The sequence below is a fragment of the Giraffa tippelskirchi genome, chromosome 7 (genome assembly GCF_054371585.1).
Source record: "Giraffa tippelskirchi isolate mGirTip1 chromosome 7, T2T-mGirTip1v1.2.pri, whole genome shotgun sequence".
NCBI lineage: Eukaryota > Metazoa > Chordata > Mammalia > Artiodactyla > Giraffidae > Giraffa > Giraffa tippelskirchi.
In genome coordinates, this window is record NC_137281.1 from 38,707,501 (window position 1) to 38,725,354 (window position 17,854).

At 45.0% G+C, this 17,854-nt stretch overlaps 1 protein-coding gene and 1 long non-coding RNA gene across 5 annotated transcripts in view; one reads left to right on the plus strand and one right to left on the minus strand.

Moving 5' to 3' along the window:
• LOC145515031 (uncharacterized) overlaps positions 1–8,549 on the plus strand; it is an 8,596-nt gene extending 47 nt beyond the window's left edge. The window contains exons 1-3 of the long non-coding RNA XR_014060635.1: positions 1–172; positions 590–685; positions 8,322–8,549. The exon at positions 1–172 is cut by the window's left edge and continues 47 nt beyond it. This is a non-coding gene — a long non-coding RNA (uncharacterized LOC145515031). The remainder of the gene's footprint in view (positions 173–589; positions 686–8,321) is intronic.
• FTO (FTO alpha-ketoglutarate dependent dioxygenase) overlaps positions 1–17,854 on the minus strand; it is a 416,242-nt gene that overhangs the window by 56,701 nt on the left and 341,687 nt on the right. The window contains exon 9 of one of the 4 annotated variants that reach the window (XM_081514416.1): positions 15,273–15,434. The exons of the other annotated variants lie outside the window; for them this stretch is intronic. Within the exon in view, the coding sequence (XP_081370542.1) occupies positions 15,386–15,434 (49 nt within the window). The 3' untranslated portion in view covers positions 15,273–15,385. Of the gene's footprint in view, positions 1–15,272; positions 15,435–17,854 lie in introns of those variants that run through there. 4 annotated transcript variants of the gene reach the window in all.

A 17,854-nucleotide genomic window follows, 5' to 3' on the forward strand; every position in this document is an offset into this window, starting at 1 on the left:
TTCACTAGGCCGTGAATTCTGGAAGCTGGGGATCATGCGGGGCCATCTGGGAGGTCAGTTACCACTGCTGGATTCTAAGAAAACAATGAATTCAATCAACAGCTATTGAGTTCCTTCTGTGTAAGAGACCCTGTGCTGGGTGCTATGGCTACAAGAGTCAGTGGAAAGCAAGGTATGTCTCCTGCCCTCACAGAGTTTACAACTCAGTAGGGAAGCTGGGTGTTAAGAAACGAGAATACAAATATTACATACGGAAAAGTGATGAGAGTGGAGGTGGGAATGTAGGAGTGCAGGGCACCCTTAGCTTAAGATATTTAAACTGGAACCATAGGCCATTAGACAGCCTGTGTTATTATACACACTATTTTTATGCCCTAGCCATCATTTTGGCTTCTTCCCAAATAATTATACAGTGTCCTGAAAATACAGTATTGGATTGTAAGTGAGGGTGAGCTTTTAATAGGTAGCAGGCAAGAATCAGAGATGGTTATCAACCTCCTCTCTCCAGCGAGGAACTTTAGGCCAGGAGGGCAAAGACTTGCTCAATTGCACGATAATAACTTTATATCAAAATACCTTCACTCTTCAGAGAGAAAACAAGTCATAGGTGGAGTTAGAAAATCTGCTTTCCAAGCCTGAAAGATGCCCTTCTAATCACTACATAATGGGGGATTCCACTGTGCCTGTAAGTGATCTGAACCTGACTAAACCCAGACAAAACCTTCTTGTGTCATGTATTTACTATTTAAAATGTTCTTTTTTATTTTTCAAGTAATGGAAAGGCAGTGAGTGTAAGTTTTCTTTTTTAGGGGGGAGGGTGGATTCTGTTTTTCTTGTTTTGTTTTGTAATCTAAGGATCGACTTCTTTCTTCCTGGGGAATCTTTATTGAATTGCAACTCACTCGATATTATTAAGAATTCCAATCAGAGGTAAACATGCAAAACACTCATCTGAGGGGATTAAGACTCTTTGTTAGTGTTTACATTATCTGTTTTTAATTCCTATATATCCTTTCTTTATCTCAGTGTTTCAACACTAATTGCAAAACAGCTCTTACCAGTGGTAATGAGCCCTGGACCTTTGCAGACCTCCAGACGTAGCTCCTCATGTAGATAAGGCAGCCCCTTAACAAGGCTCCGTATCTGGATCAAGGCCATAGTCTGCCTCTCTATTTTCTTTGGTTCATCTGGCCTTCCAGAGGCTAAACCAGCTCACTAAATAAATCAGGGAGCTCAGGGTGATGGCTTAGTCTGCCGCGTGTCTAAACTCAGCCGACTCTAATGAAATGGATATGCTGTTCTCGGCTTCTTCAAGATACTTCACATGAATCGAGATGGAACATCTGTATCTGAGAGTACCAATTCCATCTGGTACTGCAGCAGGACTGAATCAAAACTGGACCCTGTTTCCCAGTTAACCCAGTTCGTTGGTATGAACTAAAGTTGGTATGAATCTTGTCCTCAGGATTTCAAGAATCAGGCATAACTCGAGTCTCCATCTCTCCCTTCCATGAATTTTCACGCTGCGCTTGGGATAAAGAGCGCTCCCTGAGTTCTGCTTGCATTGGAATCACAAAGTGTCAGAGAAAGAAGATGAGCTTTTGTATTAATGGGGTTGGTTCAACTGCCGCTTACTCTTACTTAGCAAGGGAGGAACTAAGTTCTGTCTTTTCTCTCCCGTAGCCCCAATTTTCCACTCAGCCGTTTCTATGATTACAAATACCTCTTACTCTTTTTTCATTACCGACTCACCTACCCATCGAAATGGTACCTATTTCATCTTCCTGTCTTGTCTCTTCCTGTATGCCCCTTTCCAGAGACTTAATTCAGAGACCGTTGCTAGGCAACTATACATCATAGCAGCCAGTCACCAATAACTAATTGCCCTCAGCACTTTCGCCTGACAAATCTGGATCGCCTGTGACAATGGCAAGTAGTTCCGATAGCCAAAAACACACCAACAGGTTTTCTTAGCTCAGGGAAGACAAAAGCATGAAAAATAAGGTACCACCATCATGGCAGAAACAAAGACTTCCAGTCTCTTATACCCACCAAAGTGCACGGCTATAAAGTCATCAGCTTGGCACTGTTCTCCAGTCCTGCTCAGGTGCCAAATCAGAGGTACGGTTGGAAGCATCTGAACACACACACTGATGGAAAAGTGAACACTGGTGTTTCATGTTCACTCACCTTCCTCCCTACTGGCCCCACCCCATTTCTACAGTTTCTAGTTGAATTGAGGGTCTATGAGTAATCAAATTTCAGCCTCAATTTTATGGTGAGTGTAATGGAGTTAATTTCTTTAATGCTAGCAGTTCATGGAAGGGGTCTCTTGTGGCCACACAGACCTGGGATTTGCAGCAGCTGTCAAGAGATGCCGCTGAGGAATTCCTTATTAGCTAAGATGCAACCAGGCAGAAAACTCATTACACAGTGCTAAATATACTTAATCACATCTATTAGAGAAAAATGAACTTGATAATTACAACAAATAACTAAACTGCAGAAAGTGTTCAAGGAAAAAAGAAAAAAAAAACACACAAAACCCAAGAAGAACCCACATCAGGATTTAAGAACACAGGGAGTGTGAGCCGCTCAAGACTAAAGGGAAACCAGTACCCAGTACCCTGCAGCTTTGAGCTGAAGGAGAAACCCTGGTCTCAAGGTAGGTGGGGCTGATTTAAGTTGCCTACGAAAATGACAGATTTCCATTTCAAACGTGCCCTTGTTTATTGGGTATATGTAACATTTTAATTAGAAAGAAATCCTCAGAGGGTAAATGCTTTGTTTGTAGACAGGTTCCTGGTACAGTGGGGGGTGGGGTGGGGGGCAGGGCAGAAAAGGAGCCCATGGTAAACACTCTGTTTGACAAATAGAGATCTCTAATAGCTCAGTGGCACACACGACTTTCCCTGGAGCCTCGCCAATGTTGAGAGGCAAGTTTGTCTTTTTCTCTAATCACAAACATTGAAGTCCTTGAGTTGGGGGAACTTTGCCATCCCTGACTGAGGAGTTACGCAAAAAGAGCCACTGTAAATATCTCCTATCCATTTTCCCAGTGCCTGACCTCACCCGGGAAAGTCACTACCATTGGACGTGGTTTAAAGTACTTCTGCTTCTCATGGCAAGACCAGCAGGCCAAGGGAACTTTGGGCAGTGACCCAGAAGGAGACGATCTTTGACAGCCCTGAGGAGGAGGAAATGAGGGTGGATAGAGAGAGGAACAGGTAGAATAAACACAAAACGGGTGCTTTCTTATCCTAGCGGTCAAGGAGAGTCCTGAGGATGTGTGATGAGCAAGGGTCAAAGCCGGCCAAAGCCTAGAGGGGTCCCTGACTCTTTGACAGCTTCCGGTCCACAAAGGTCACCAGATGGACATGGTTTTTAAGCACAGACACGGCAGGATGGTTTCATCTCCCTTAAGGCTGCTGAACAAAAACACACTGCTGTCACCTTGGGCCATTGCGAGTAGCAGCAGAAAGACACTCACCCACCCTGAACACTGGGAAAATCGGAAGCCAAGCCTAGACATCCACAGGAATAACTGAGCAGCCCCTCCCTCTTATTATCCATATTTTAAAGGGAATGGAAATAGAAGCGGTGAATGTGATTAACCTGTGACACCAAGTTTCCTGATCAAGGAGGTCTACTTTCCTGTCTTAATGTTTTGGTGGAATGGCCTTTGGTTTAGTCTTGGTTTTTTGGTTTTTGTTTTTGGTTTGGTTTCAATATTTCTTTATTTTTGGCTACATCGTGCTACTGAATGCAGCCTCTTCACCACAGCATGCGGGCTTCTCTCTAGTTGTGGAGCTTGGGCTCCAGAGCTCCCGGGCTCAGCAGTTGTGGCCAGAGGTTGCCCCATGGTATGTGGGATCTTCCTGGACCAGGGATTGACCCCGTGTCCCCGGCATTGCAAGACAGAGTCTCAACCAGTGGATTTCTCTATCCAGGGAAGTCCCCCAGGATACTCCTGTTTTGGTCACCAACTCAGGCTGTGACCTTATCCTAGCTGTCCTCCACAAAAGCTCTCCATTCCAGACTCTGTGCCCCAGGGTGTCGAGTGCAGCCAACCCCAGCCCTGGCATCACCCTGCTCCCCTAGCTTCCATCAAGGCAAAGAAGCACCTGTGCTGGGAACACCACAGGATATGAACATGGAAGGAAAGAGCATCAAGAGCAACTGGTCAACCTCTTGTGAGCAAGGGAAGAAAGTCTGACTGACAGTGGGACCAACACTGCTGGGAGGGAGTAGCGCACGGAGCAGAAGAATGTAGGTCACGGCCACCTTATCTGAACTCAAGGTCATACTACACTAAAGTCAGTTATTCTTGACCTCTTCAAACACGTGCGTGTGTCTAACATCACTTCAGTTGTGTCCGACTCTTTGCAGCCCTATGGACTGGAGCCCGCCAGGCTCCTCTGTCCATGGGGATTCTCCAGGCAAGAATACTGGAGTGGGTTGCCATGCCCTCCTCCAGGGGGATCTTCTCGATCCAGGGATTGAACCTGTGTCTTCTGCACTGCAGGCAGATTCCGTACCACTGAGCCACTGGAGAAGCCCCTTTTCAAACACATGAGCCAATAAATCATCTTTGCCACCACTTTCCCACACATCCCAGCCAGGCTTTTGCCTCAGTTTCAACTTTAAAGATTCTGATAGAGTATCACCTGCCCGCTGTCAACTACAACACTTCCCATGGACTCCGTGTGCCGCCGAAGGAAAGGTCAGGGGATAACCATATGACTTAAGAGGAGAGACCTGCGCCAGGTGACTGCTGGCTCTGTTTAGGGCATGCATTCTGCGGTCCAGGTGCCCTGCGAATGAGCATTTCAGAACCCGGGTCACAGCACGGCGGGTCACTGGGCACACGTCCTTTAAGCTGGTAGAGAGATCAGAGAACGTGGGAATATCAGCTCCAACCAGCCATCCAGCTGCACTGCGTTTCATCACGTATCAATTTTTACTGAAAAGAAAACCATACAAATTTAATCAGCTCTTCATATGGAAATATTTAACATTTTTTTTCCCCTGGAGTTGTTTGATATTATTGTTTTAAGAGTCAGGATTACAAAAAATATCAAGATGTGTGATAGTGGCGGACACAGAAAAGCATCCATTTCTGGCAAGAATGCAAGTCTCATTTCCAATAGACTCGAGTCTTAAATGCACTGGCGTCTCTGTCAATTGCCTGGCTCAATGAAGAACATATTACATGCCCATAACCATGAAGCATAAGATGAGAAGGATCCATCTTGCACAGCCCTCACCCGCGGTCGAGGCAGGATGCTCGTATTGGTGAGAATAATATGATCCCAGAAAAGCTCCTGTTGTCCCCAGGTTCTGGGAGTGTTCTGTGTTGGCATCCAGACCTCTAAGGTTTCTATCTGCTCCTTTGCCCTTCAAAGATGTTATCAAACGGCCTTGTTCCAGAACGTTTAATCTCTGAAAACCTATAAAGTAGAACTCTCTTACATAAATACCTGTTAAAGAACTATGCTCTCTCTCCGTAGTCATAAAATATAAAACACCTCTTAAGAGACTGTCTTTGTTTCCCAGCCAAGGAAGGGCACGTGAGACGAAAGAGGCTGACTTTTAAATACAATTTTAAAACATTCCATGAAATAAAATGAAGTATCGATATACAGAGTGATTGAAAAATGAGGACTGCTTTTGAGATCATGGGGCATTTGGAACTGTAGAAGTGATGTAAGCTATGCGCCAACGCCAAGAATTTCACATGTCAGAAATGGGTCATCGGAAACTTAGGGGTGAGGAAAATATAGTGCATTTGAGGAAGATGTGTGCATTTGAAGACCACACACCACTTGGGCCAGTTCTTGAGGAGGGTGGGTCAGCTACCTGCAGAGTCTAGCCCAACCTCGGCTGGGACAAATGTTCACACTGTCCTGAACTGCCCCCAACCATAGTCTCAAATCCTTAGAAACTTCTAACCCTAAGACACTTGCTAAGCGATAATGTGTGCAAGAGACGCACACATTAGGAACTTGCCTGGTAGTCCAGTGGTTAAGAATCTGCCTCGCAATGCAGGGGACCTGGTTTCAATCCCTGGTTGGGGAACTAAGATCCTACACGTTGCAACTACTGAACATGCATGCCACTATGAAGACCCATAACAGTCAAAATTAAAAAAAAAAAAGAGATACAGCTATTAGGTCACCAATCAAGATTGATTTTCTCACTGCTGTTTCGCTGAATGGTGGAAGTGAAAGTCACTCAGTTGTGTCCGATTCTTTTCAATCCCATGGACTATACAGTCCATGGAATTCTCCAGGCCAGAATACTGGAGTGGGTAGCTGTTCCCTTCTCCAGGGGATCTTCCCAATCCGGGGATCGAACTCAGGTCTCCCGCACTGCGGGCGGATTCTTTACCAGCTGAGCCAGTAGCCCTGACCTGTCTATTTACTAACTGCCATGATATCTGCCAGGTGGGCAGAGTTAATCTCCCAGGCTCCTGTGAAGATGTCTTCTGGCCTTCATCATGTTAGCGACACTGACCTCTGCCCTTGAAGGAGAACCGGTGAAAACTGTTAGCAGCGGAGATGAGAGAAGCCTATTCTTGAGAGGAGGAGTTTGGGGAACCCAAATCACAGAAAACTTTATGTCAACGCTATGGAGCATGCTTTTTTTCTTTTTAAGAGGAAGAAGAAATCCCATTTCTATTATGCAGTCAGGAAATTGAAGATGTCTATCTCCAGATAACCCACTGCTTGTGACGCGATTTCAGATGCAAACTCACATGTAGAATGTTTTCCTCCTGTCTGTCCTGGTGTTTCTGTCACTTCACATTGACTTTTTTTTTTTTTTCACTCTCTGTAGCAAATAAATCATAAAGTTAATAGTTTTGTTGATTTGTTGGAGTTTTTTCCCCCCCTTTAAAAAAAAACTAAAGAAAAGAATAGATTTAAAGGGGGGAAAAAACTGATCCCAGCATGTTAACAACTCCATCATGGTTTCAGGCTGTGGTCATGCCAACTGTCTAGTAGAGAGGAATTCCAATGGAGCAGAAGTCATAAAATCTTCTTTTAAAGCACAAATACCATGCAGGGAAGGAACATACACCCTTGCACTGGGACCAGGAAGGGGGGGTGGTTCGAAGGAAAATATGGACTGGAACGCTGGGGATTAGTAGTCACCACGCTGCTTTGGAGAATCTTCCACCAGAAGCAGCTGCTGCCTTGACCCAGAACCTTCTCTTCCTCTTAATCCACCACCTGGAGGATTTTACAAAGATGTCAGCTATTATCTGAAGCTATCTTCATTGTTATTCATATGACAAAATATTTATCACTGACCAGCTCTGCTTTTCCAAAGAGGCTGATCTCTGAGATGGGTATTTGGGAGTTTCTCACCAGCACAGTAGCAGGCTGAGGGCAAGACAAAATGTGACTGCCCCGGGAGACAGACAGGTGGGTACAAGGAAGAAGCACGTGCTGCCTGTTCACCACACCGCTGTTATCTTACCCGTCCCCAGACCCCAGAGCCGAGCCTTTGACAAGAGTCCCCTATCTGGATTTCTAGATCTCATAATTGACAAATAATTGACTTGCCTTCCAATCAGGGTCAAAGCTCCCCCAGTTACCACCCCTGGTGATGAACACAGTGGGCCAAGTGTTCCCCAGGCAGCCGGGAGGAATCCTGCCTGCCCCGCAGGCCCCAACTCAGTTACTCCAACAAAAGGCAGCCGTTGAATGCAGAGAAAAAGTCAAGCGAAAAGAGCTCGGATCCTGTGACACGAGGCATTCAGCAGCCAGATTGCTTTCACACAATCACTCAATATCTCTTGATGATGGCCAGACCGAGATGAGGGATCCGTTTGCCAGGTACCGCTCTGATGCTGGGAGCCGGCAGGCTGGGGGCAGACTGCAAAGCCAAATTCCTGTTTCCGAATTCAAGTGCTTCGCGAAAACATCCACCTCTTGGACGCACTGCAGAATCCTGGGAAAAGGAGCCGGCAGAGCAAGAGGGCAGGGCCCCACGGAGGGACTTCTCACAGTCTCTACCCCCTGATGAGCTGTCCCTCTTCCCTTTCCCTGAAAACTCTGCTCAAGGGAAGGCGGGGGCCGCTTCTGGGGAAGGGAAAGGCAGTAGCAGCAGCGGCGGCAGCCCAAGCCACCCCCTTCACACTTGAATGAATTAAACGCCCAAATACAAAGACGTGTATTTCATGTCATCTGCCATTTCCTCCGCCCTCCCACCACCCGAGCTGTATGTAAACATTACAATTTCCCCCCCTCACCACTTTGGATTTAATTGTATTCCTAATTGAAAATGAAAATTAATTTGCTTTTGATCAATTCCAGGTGGCAGATCAGCCGGCAATGGTAGCAGAGCGTTTGTTCCCCTCCACCCCCAGCCCCATTCTCTGAGTGACCACACACACGTGCCCATAAACACCAGCCTGCGTCAGGGGTGTAAACAGGCAGCAGCTTCTTCTGCACAAGGTCTCCTAGTTCCTAGTGTCTCTCATCCCTTAGCTGATTGGCACCATTCAAATTTTTTTTTTTTAAATAAAAGATTTACCAAAGTGACGATACTTGTGGAAATCAACTGCTGACAGACTTGCAGAGTTAAGTACATAATTAAGGCTGTGGAAATACAGATGTTGAACAATGGCGGCTTACATCAAGATGTATGTGGGGATCAAAATAACCCGGCATCTGGTTTCTTTATCTAAGTACCTTTCTTACGGTTTGGATCTTAATTTTTTACAGTTGACAGCAGTGTTATTTGAGCCACTCAGTGGCATCTGGCTGCTAGGGGAAAGCAAGAAAAAAAAAAAAGAAAGAAAGCAAGGAAGAAGGGGGGAAAAATCTCCATGCACTTTAATTAATTGTGGAGAAATTACATGGTCCTTCAACCGTGTAGTTTGTCATCAGCACACATTACAGATTTATATTAGATGTTTCTCCACAGTGTCAGGAATAATTAAAAGGGGGTAGGAAATGATGCCAACCAGCAATGCTTTACATCAGTGGTGAAAGTTTTATATTTATTACAGCCAAACAATTTTAGAAGAAGATGTCAACTCAGAGGCTTGACTGTGCGTGGAATACATATCAGGCTGGAGGGGAAGCCAAGGCTGCAAGAATAATGGGAAGAGCACTCATGTTTAATGTCAGGCCAACCAGAATTGGTGTGGCATGCCGGAGTTATTGCGGACACGGCATCCCCTTTTTAAATCTTAAAAACATTCACCCCAAACAATAAGTAACACACGCCTTTTTTTTTTTTCCTCTGAAATGATCTGCATCCAATGGTCCTTTCCAATCCTAATAAGAACAGAAAGGCCAACTGAATGCAAATCACTTTTTTTGCTCAATTAATTTGTGTTGCACTTTTGGCTTGAGGAGCACTGTTAGAATTACTGAGTAAAAAGATATCAAAACGACTTCTGCCTTCATTGAGTACACGATTACAGCATCCCTGCCAGGGCTTTCCATGGAGGGGGCCAGGCCCAGACAACAACCAGCACGAATGGTGATCACCATCCTGTATCTTAGCTTCCTTATTCCTGATGCCATGGAACAAACCTGGGCCATATTCCTTTTCCTTTTCTAGAGATCATGGCCAAGGACTACATTTAGAAACCAAAGGTCACAAAAAAGGCTCTTAGAAACGGCCCACGTCAAAGGGCGCGATCCTCCTCAGGACATAAATCTTCTGGTTAATTCTTTCGAAGGACCAGACTTCCTTTTGTATCAGGAGTTCATCAGGCAGCACATTACCGGGGGATGATTAGACGCCCTCAGGCTTCATCATGGGTCTTGCAGGAGAGTCAAATAATCCCCTAATATGCAATGCCTGTCACTTCTTATTTATTAGCTTCTTGCCCTGGATATTTTCATAATTTCCATTTAGCTCATGTGGCCCCAGAAGTGGGGACTTTCTGGGAACTGCAGCCTCAGGACATCTTCACCTTTGCTCGCATGGACTCAGAGGAGAGCACTGAGCTAAGCTAGGATCCTCTCCTCAGTGTCTGTGGGTTTACATGGTGGGAATCCTCCTCCCTGAGGCCCTCACGGCGGATGGAAAATGGCAGCAGAGTCCTCAGAGCCACACAGACCTCAGGGAATGGCCAGGTGGGTCAAACAGGGAGAACTGGCTTCTCCCACAAATAATGGTTTCCCTGGTGGCTCAGATGGTAAAGAATCGGCCTGCAATGCAGGTGGATCCAGGTTCGATCCCTGGATTGGGAAGATCCCCTGGAGGAAGGAATGGCAGTCCAGTCTAGTACTCTTGCCTGGAGAATCCCCATGGACAGAGGAGCCTGGCAGGCTACAGTTCATGGGGTCGCAAAGAGTCAGACTCGACTGAGTGACTCACACTTTCATAAAGTAATAATATCTTCAATGGTGTTACACAATTTCATAACAATATCCTTAAATGTATAGTGTTTTAAAATTTTCAAAGCAGTTTCGTAAATATGATTTGATTTTACTAATCCTTGCATAACTCAACGTGGAGGTACCAGAAGGGGAAGAAACCTCTGTGCGTTCTTCTTCAGTCCTAAATAAAACACACACCTCACCCGTCTTCCCTTTGCTGAAAAGTCTGTGTTTAGTTGTCTAAAGTACTCTCCGGATGACCAACACGATCGAAACTTCTTCCTATGGCCGGTATCCTTTCTGCTATTCCTATCTCCTATCGCTCTGCCTTGAACATGCTTCCAACCTCCTCCTCTTCCCTTAAGACAGCAAGCCCAATCCTACCTCAGGAACTCTGACTGACCGGGTCCCCTCTGTTGGAAACACTAACTCCATATCCTTATGTAGATGTCTCCTCCTTGTCTTTCAAATCTCAGCTTAAATGTCACCTCTCAGAGCAGCCTTCTCTGACCTCTCTAATATTACCCATGCTTCTACCCCCATTTCCTAAGTCACTCTCTGAAATGATCTTATTTTTATATTGTTATTGTTTAGGCGCTAAGTCGTGTCTGATTCTGCCACCCCATGGACTGCAGAACGCCAGGCTCCTCTCCCCTCCACTATCTCCCAGAGTTGGCTCAAATTCATGTCCACTAAGTCAGTGATACTATCTAACCATCTCACCCTCTGTCGCCCTCTTCTTATCTTGCCTTCCGTCTTTTCTTTTCCAATGAGTCAGCTCTTCACCATCAGGTGGCCGAAGTACTGGAACTTCAGTTTCACCATCAGTCCTTCCAATGAATATTCAGGGTTGACTTTTCCTTTAGGATTGACTGGTTTCATCTCCTTGCAGCCCAAAGGATTCTCAAAAATCTTCTCCAGCACCACAGTTCAAAAGCATCAATTCTTCAGTGCTCAGGCTTCTTTACAGTCCACCTTTCACATCCGTACATGACTACTGGGAAAACCATAGCTTTGACTATATCGACCTTTGTTGCCACAGTGATGTCTGCTGTTTTATACTGGGTTGGCCAAAGAGTTTATTCAGGTTTTTTCCCTCAGTGTTATACAGAAAAACTGGAACAAACTTTTTGGCCAACCCAATACTGGTTCAACACGGGTCTCTCCCGCTGACATGTCAGTACTGAGAGAGCTTGGCAATATACCACTTCAGGGAAGATTACCCTATGTGCTTAAATGATTAGTCTCGAATAATCTATGTGTCAAATTTTTCTTTAATTCTGTAGAAAGTCTTTAATCTGGTTAGCATAACTGAAATTTTGACCATGTCAATGATTCTTCTTCATCCCATTTGGGTTTCAAAGCCACAGATGGAAACTCTCTTTTGGCGTGACCCTAATGGAATTAACCAAATGGAAAGAGATGTTGACCTGAAATCACTATTATTGGAAAGAAAAGAATCTGAATAAAAGGTCAAGTCAGTGCATCTTGTGTCTCTAAAAGGATTATTTTAAACTCATTTTTCCCCCCACTGTTAGTATTAAAGCAGTTTGCTCACCAGTCAGGAGGTTTGAACTCAGATTTGAATTGAGGTTTTGCAGAGGCTCAACCAATCCCTGCTAAATGCAGCTTAAGTGCAGCTGTGGCCAAGGTGAGAATGATGCCTAGCAGGGCCCTGTGGGACTCCAGGGCATGGATGCCTTTTTGTCCCCCATTCCTCATGCGCGAGAATCTGGCCTCCATGACCTTCTGAGTTTCAAAGGGCAGAACAGCTGCTCATTAAAGGGGAAGCAGCAAGGAAACCACCTGAGGCAGAGGTTCATTGAGATTAGAAGAGGACCACCTGGGACCCTGCACACACCCTGATCTGGTCAGCAAAACCCACCCTTTTGAAACTGCAGAAGAAAGAATCCCAGACGGTTACTACCTCGAGCCTTATCACATACTCTTGCCTGACTATATAACCTTTCCCTACTTACCAAGGACTGCGAATACTGTTAGTCACTCAGTCATGCCCAACTCTTGTGACTCCATGGTCTGTAGCCCACCAGGCTCGTCTGTCCATGGGATTCTCCAGGCAAGAAGTCTGGAGTGGGTTGCCATCCCCTTCTCCAGGGGATCTTCCCGACCCTGGGATCGAACCCAGGTCTCCTGCACTCCAGGCAGATTCTTCACTGTCTGAGCCCCTAGGGAAGTCCAAGGCACAGTTCTTGAGGCACTAGCCTACTATGTTTTCCCTTGCCTGACAAAGTAATAAAGCTACTCTTTCCTCTTTCTTTCTCCTCCACAACTCTGTCTCTGTATTTCTGTTTGGCATTGGGGCACAGAGAGCCAAGATTTTTAGAAACAAGAACTGTTGGCTTGTGGACTTCCCTGACCCCGGAAGATTCTAAAACAGTTTATCTCAGATTGGGACTTAAACTCATGTGCTGGGACTCAAACCCAGCCAAAACACATGGTACCTGGTTTCAGGAACTAATGAAGCTCAGGTTCTTGATGTCTCATCGCAAAAAGAATTCAGTGAGAGACACAGTGATAGGTAAGAAGTGGATTTATTCAGATTCAGAGAGAAGCACACTCCAGAGTGTGGGCCATAGCAGAGGCCGAGCGCAGCCTAGAAATGTGGCGTGGTTAGTTTCTATCTGCTGGGTAACTTCATATGCTAGTGAGCAGGAAGGAAATGGCAACCCACTCCAGTATTCTTGCCTGGAAAATCCCATGGATGGTGGAGCCTGCTGGCTACAGTCCTTGGGGTCACAAAGAGTTGGACAGAACTGAGCGACTTCACTTCACTTCACTTTAGTGAGCCAGGAGGATTATTCCAACTATTTTGGGAAGGGGCGGAGATTTCCAGGGTTTGGGCCACCACCCACTCCTTGGTCTTCAGACAGCGTCTTGGAACTGTCATGGCGCCTCTGGGTCTGTCATTTCACTTGCTGATTGAGGATCAAGGTCTAGTCTTGTCTGCCATCTTGCTACCGTTTGATTCTAATCAGTTTATGGTGTGTCTTTGGGCTATGTCATTCTTTCAAAAGTTGTGCCCTGTCCCTTTCCCTCCTGTTACAGTGCCACATGATGCGGACCAGTGAAGCCCATGGGCTAGTAGCAGCTACTGAAGCCCGCATGCCTACAGCCTGTGCTCCACAACAGGAAAAGCCACCACAGTCAGAAGTCTGCACACTGCGACAAAGAGCAGCCCCACTCACTGAAACTAGAGAAAGTCCCCATGAAGCAATAAAGACCCAATCCAGCCAAACTAAAAGAAAAACGAAATTAAATAAAGAATTGTTGGCCTATGCCTCAAACAGCAGGTACCAATGGCAATCTTGCATGCTGAGGGCTGGCCAGGACCAGAAAAGCAATTAGAACAGGGAAATTGGAATCCAGTCAAGAAAACAAATATCTAGGGGAAGTGAGAGACCTAATAAGTGACTAACTGACTAAAAATCTCTGCAGATGGCATGCCTGTAGTCCATGGGGTCACAATGAGTCAGACACGACTGAGCAACTGAACTGAACTGAACTGAACTGAGATATATATATATATATATATATATATATATATATATACATATATTTGCATATTAAAAGTCTAAAAAGTAAAAAAAAAAAAAAAAAAAAAATCTCTGCAGAGATTACAATTAGGATCCATCCCTGACACCTGCACTTCCTGAGGACTGTGTTGGTTCATCTTTGTGACTCCTCATGGTACCTAAGAGGCTTCCTTGGTGGCTCAGCTGGTAAAGAATCTGCCTGCAATGCAGGAGACCCTGGTTCAATTCCTAGGTCAGGAAGACCCCCTGGAGAAAGGATAGGCTACCCACTCTAATATTCTTGGGCTTCCCTGGTGGTTCAGATGGTAAAAAATCTGCCTGCAATGTGGGAGACCCAGGTTCAATCCCTGGGTTGGGGAAGATCCCCTGGAGGAGGGTATGGCAATCCACTCCAGTATTCTTGCCTGGTGAATCCCCATGGGTAGAGAAGCCTGGCGGGTTACAGTCCACAGGGTGTAGTCTGCCCTATGGACTGGGACATGCCTTAGCAACTAAGCACAGCACAGCATGGTACCTAATATATTAAGCACTCAAGAAAGATGTGGTGGAGTGAGTCTGGAGGACAGGTCTTCCTTGTAAGCTCCATGAGGTCAAGCTCCTATTTCTCCAGTACTCAGCACAGTGGGAGGTAAAAAAAAGTTTGTTGAATGAAAAATGCAGATCAATGAATAAATCGATCAATGAATGAATGGGCCAGATCATTCCTATAGGGCTAAGATGCTTGATAATCCTGTAGAGATGTTGAAATTTCTCTCTCAAACTCTACATACTTTCTTTCCAGATAGTGAAATATGTTTTGTTCTCTGCCATCCCTCTGTATCAACTCTGAAACAAAGACTGTCCTACTTTCAGAGAAGCAGAGGTGCCTTGGTAGAGGCTCCTGACAACCTGTCCTCTTCATCAAATTCATTAAGCACTACCTTCATTAAGCCCCAACCACACAGCACTGTTACACGTGGTAGAAAAAGCCAGAAGGAGCAGGTTCCTGGGGTCTAAGAGCTAATAGCTTAAAGGCACCTGACAGGTGTGGGACAGGTAGTGTCAGCTTGCCTCTTGATCCCTTCCCTTCATTTCTCATGCTCCTTGACAATCTGGTTTGCCCTTTTCAAGTAGAAGAAAAGGAGCGTGCAAGCAAAAGGCCCCCTTTCCAAGGTGCGCCCTCCAGCCCTCACAAGCCCTGCTGGCTGTTTAGTTGTCCTGTCTTGCTTTACACATGGACTGCCATAAGGGCAGATTAAAAATCAGATGGTATCTAATGGGTTACATTTTCTCCCCCAGCTTTGCAGTCAGAAGTAGACAGCAAGGTTGGGGGCGGGGCAGGGGGAGGGCAATGGAGAGGGTGGAGAAGGCCTTTTCCAGGTGAAGTGCAATCTTTTTTTTTTTTTTTAATTTTTATTTATTGCTGCCTCGGGTCAGTTTCAGCGTGCAGGATCTTCGTTGTGTTGTGTGGGCTTCTCTTAGTTATGGCGCAGTATCAGCAGCTCCTCAGTTTGCGGGATCTTCATCCTCCAACCAGGGATTGAACCTGTGTCCCCTGCATTGGAAGGCAGACTCTTAACCAGTGGACCACCAGGGAAGTTCCTGAGCACAATCTTGATGCATCTAATTTCCCTTGCAGAAAGCACTTCACTAAGAGGCCACTGCAATGAGAGTCCCCTACCTGGATTTTAACCAAACTTTTGCCTCTACAGACCTGCAATGTTCCACGTTTCTATCACTTCCGAAACCCAGTGGCTCTGAAATTACATGATGTGAGGTTCTTCCCAACTCCTAGATTCTGATGCTATTAGTGCTTGAAAACATACTCTGATTGCTTCTGGTGATGGGCCGTCTTTCTGGGGCCAAGTCTCTGCTTAGACCCTAATTTAATGCAGCTGGAGCAATGAGGATTTCATATTTTGATGAGTTCACTACTGGGATAAAGATTCCAGTGGCTCCGAAAAATACAGCATTATGTTAGGGCAAGTTCACTTCTGTGAGCAAGAATATTAGGTATACAGGTAGGGTAGGTTGTCTTCTCATTAAGTGTACTTTCTAAAATACTAAAAATAATGACAGTCTTAAGGATAATTGGAAGTTACACACAATACCACCATTCCAAAACACCTAGCTGACATTCACACGAATATTTTTACAAACTTTTGAACATAAAGAATACAGAATCATTAACTGGCTGTTTTCACTGAATGGTACATCATAAGCATTTCCCCATGTTTCCATGTTGTCTTCACAAATATTACCTATGTTTTTGCTAGCATAGAAGAGTCTATAAAAACCTAAAATAAACCATCTATTAAATAAGGGACTATAAATATAAATCCCTTGTAATCCAAAAATTTCCAGGCAATAGGAAAAAATAACATCTGAAGTATGTGTAGCTGTGATACAGCAGGAGAAAATTGAATAAAGGATATATTAGATGATTTTGCCTAAAAGCATGAGCACTGGACACTATTCCCCAGCTTTAGGACCTCTGGGAAATTAATCACTTTCTCTTTGCCTTCACTTTTTTATCCCCCAATGAGACACAGAGGGTAGGGTTGGGTGAACTTTAAAATCCTTTCCTGCTCTAAAATTTTATGTTCATGCCTTAAAATAACTCTATTTTGAGGGATACAAGGAACTATAGATACTTTAACGTACTCCCTTAAAGAAGTGGTACGATGGAAATACCCTGGATTGCCTCTCAAACACATGTGGCTTCAGCAGTAGGATCCTGGCGGCCATGTTTATTCAGGGCGGCCTCACAGCCCACCACCCCCAACTTCCTGAGCCAGAGTGGATTATTCCAGAACTGGCAGCCATCTTTCAGTCAGTCGTGCAGACAGAGGTACAGCAGAAGTTGGTGTGCCGAAAGAAGGGAGCAAGTAAACACGCAGGGAGATGCAGAAATCAAAGACAGAAACCTCCCCAACTATTCCTAAGATCGGGTTTAATGAGATCTTCTGAATCAGTCACAGAGTTCTACCAAAACAATCGTGTCCCTTATTTCACTGGTATATCTGACCTAGCAAAAAGCACTCAGAGTTAACAGTCCTCATCCAGGGTCCTCAGTATTTCTACACATCTACACACCTCCTGGTAACTTAAACAGAGAGAAACAAAACAGTATTATTTGTTCCCATCAATAGAAGAGGAACAGAGGCAATGTGCTTGTAAAAATCCAAACAGAATTGTACCGGCGGAGCTAAAGCTTAATGCACAGCCTCTTGCTTAACACAAAGACTACCTGTTAATTATTTCTGACCCATAGAGCTTAACTTCTATTTGACAGTGTGGGAAACCATGAGAAGGAGCTAGAACTCGCAAAACTTCAGCATTTTCAGAAATGAACCCGTTTCTGAAAGAGCTTGAGAGTTCAGGGCAAAAAGAAGACTCTAGATTTTCAGTTCTGACTCTTGGATCTATCTTTATGACTCAGGGTACCTCTCAATTCATTCTGTCTTCAATGCTGGGGACTTGGATTCCCGGCCCCCAGAAATGGGGTCTGGTCTTTTGGTGGATTTCCCTCCATCCAGCCCTAATGAACGCCCTCTTATAGATGCAGAGATGCCAACAGAGATAGGCAATGTGAAAGCTGGGAACTGAGTCCACCCAGAATATGGAAACATTGAAGAGCTAAATGTTAGGCTAGTACTAATGTGGTAAATTCTGAATGCTGAGGGGCAACTGCAACCTGAAAATAGGATAGACAGCTGAAAACATGACTTTCTTTTGTGCTCTGCCTTAATCCACCCATCTATCTGCAGGTATTTAACCATATACCAGAGATATTTCCTTCAGTCCCTGGGGGAAGAAGGCAAGGAGGAATTGGTTCCATATGAAACAATGTGGTTTTATGATGCTGCTAAATTAAAGTTTCGCAGCTCCTGGATGTGATAACTGTGTTTGTCCATTACACCATCTCCACCACCACCACACCACCACCAAAAATTCCAACCTCAAAAGCAAGAA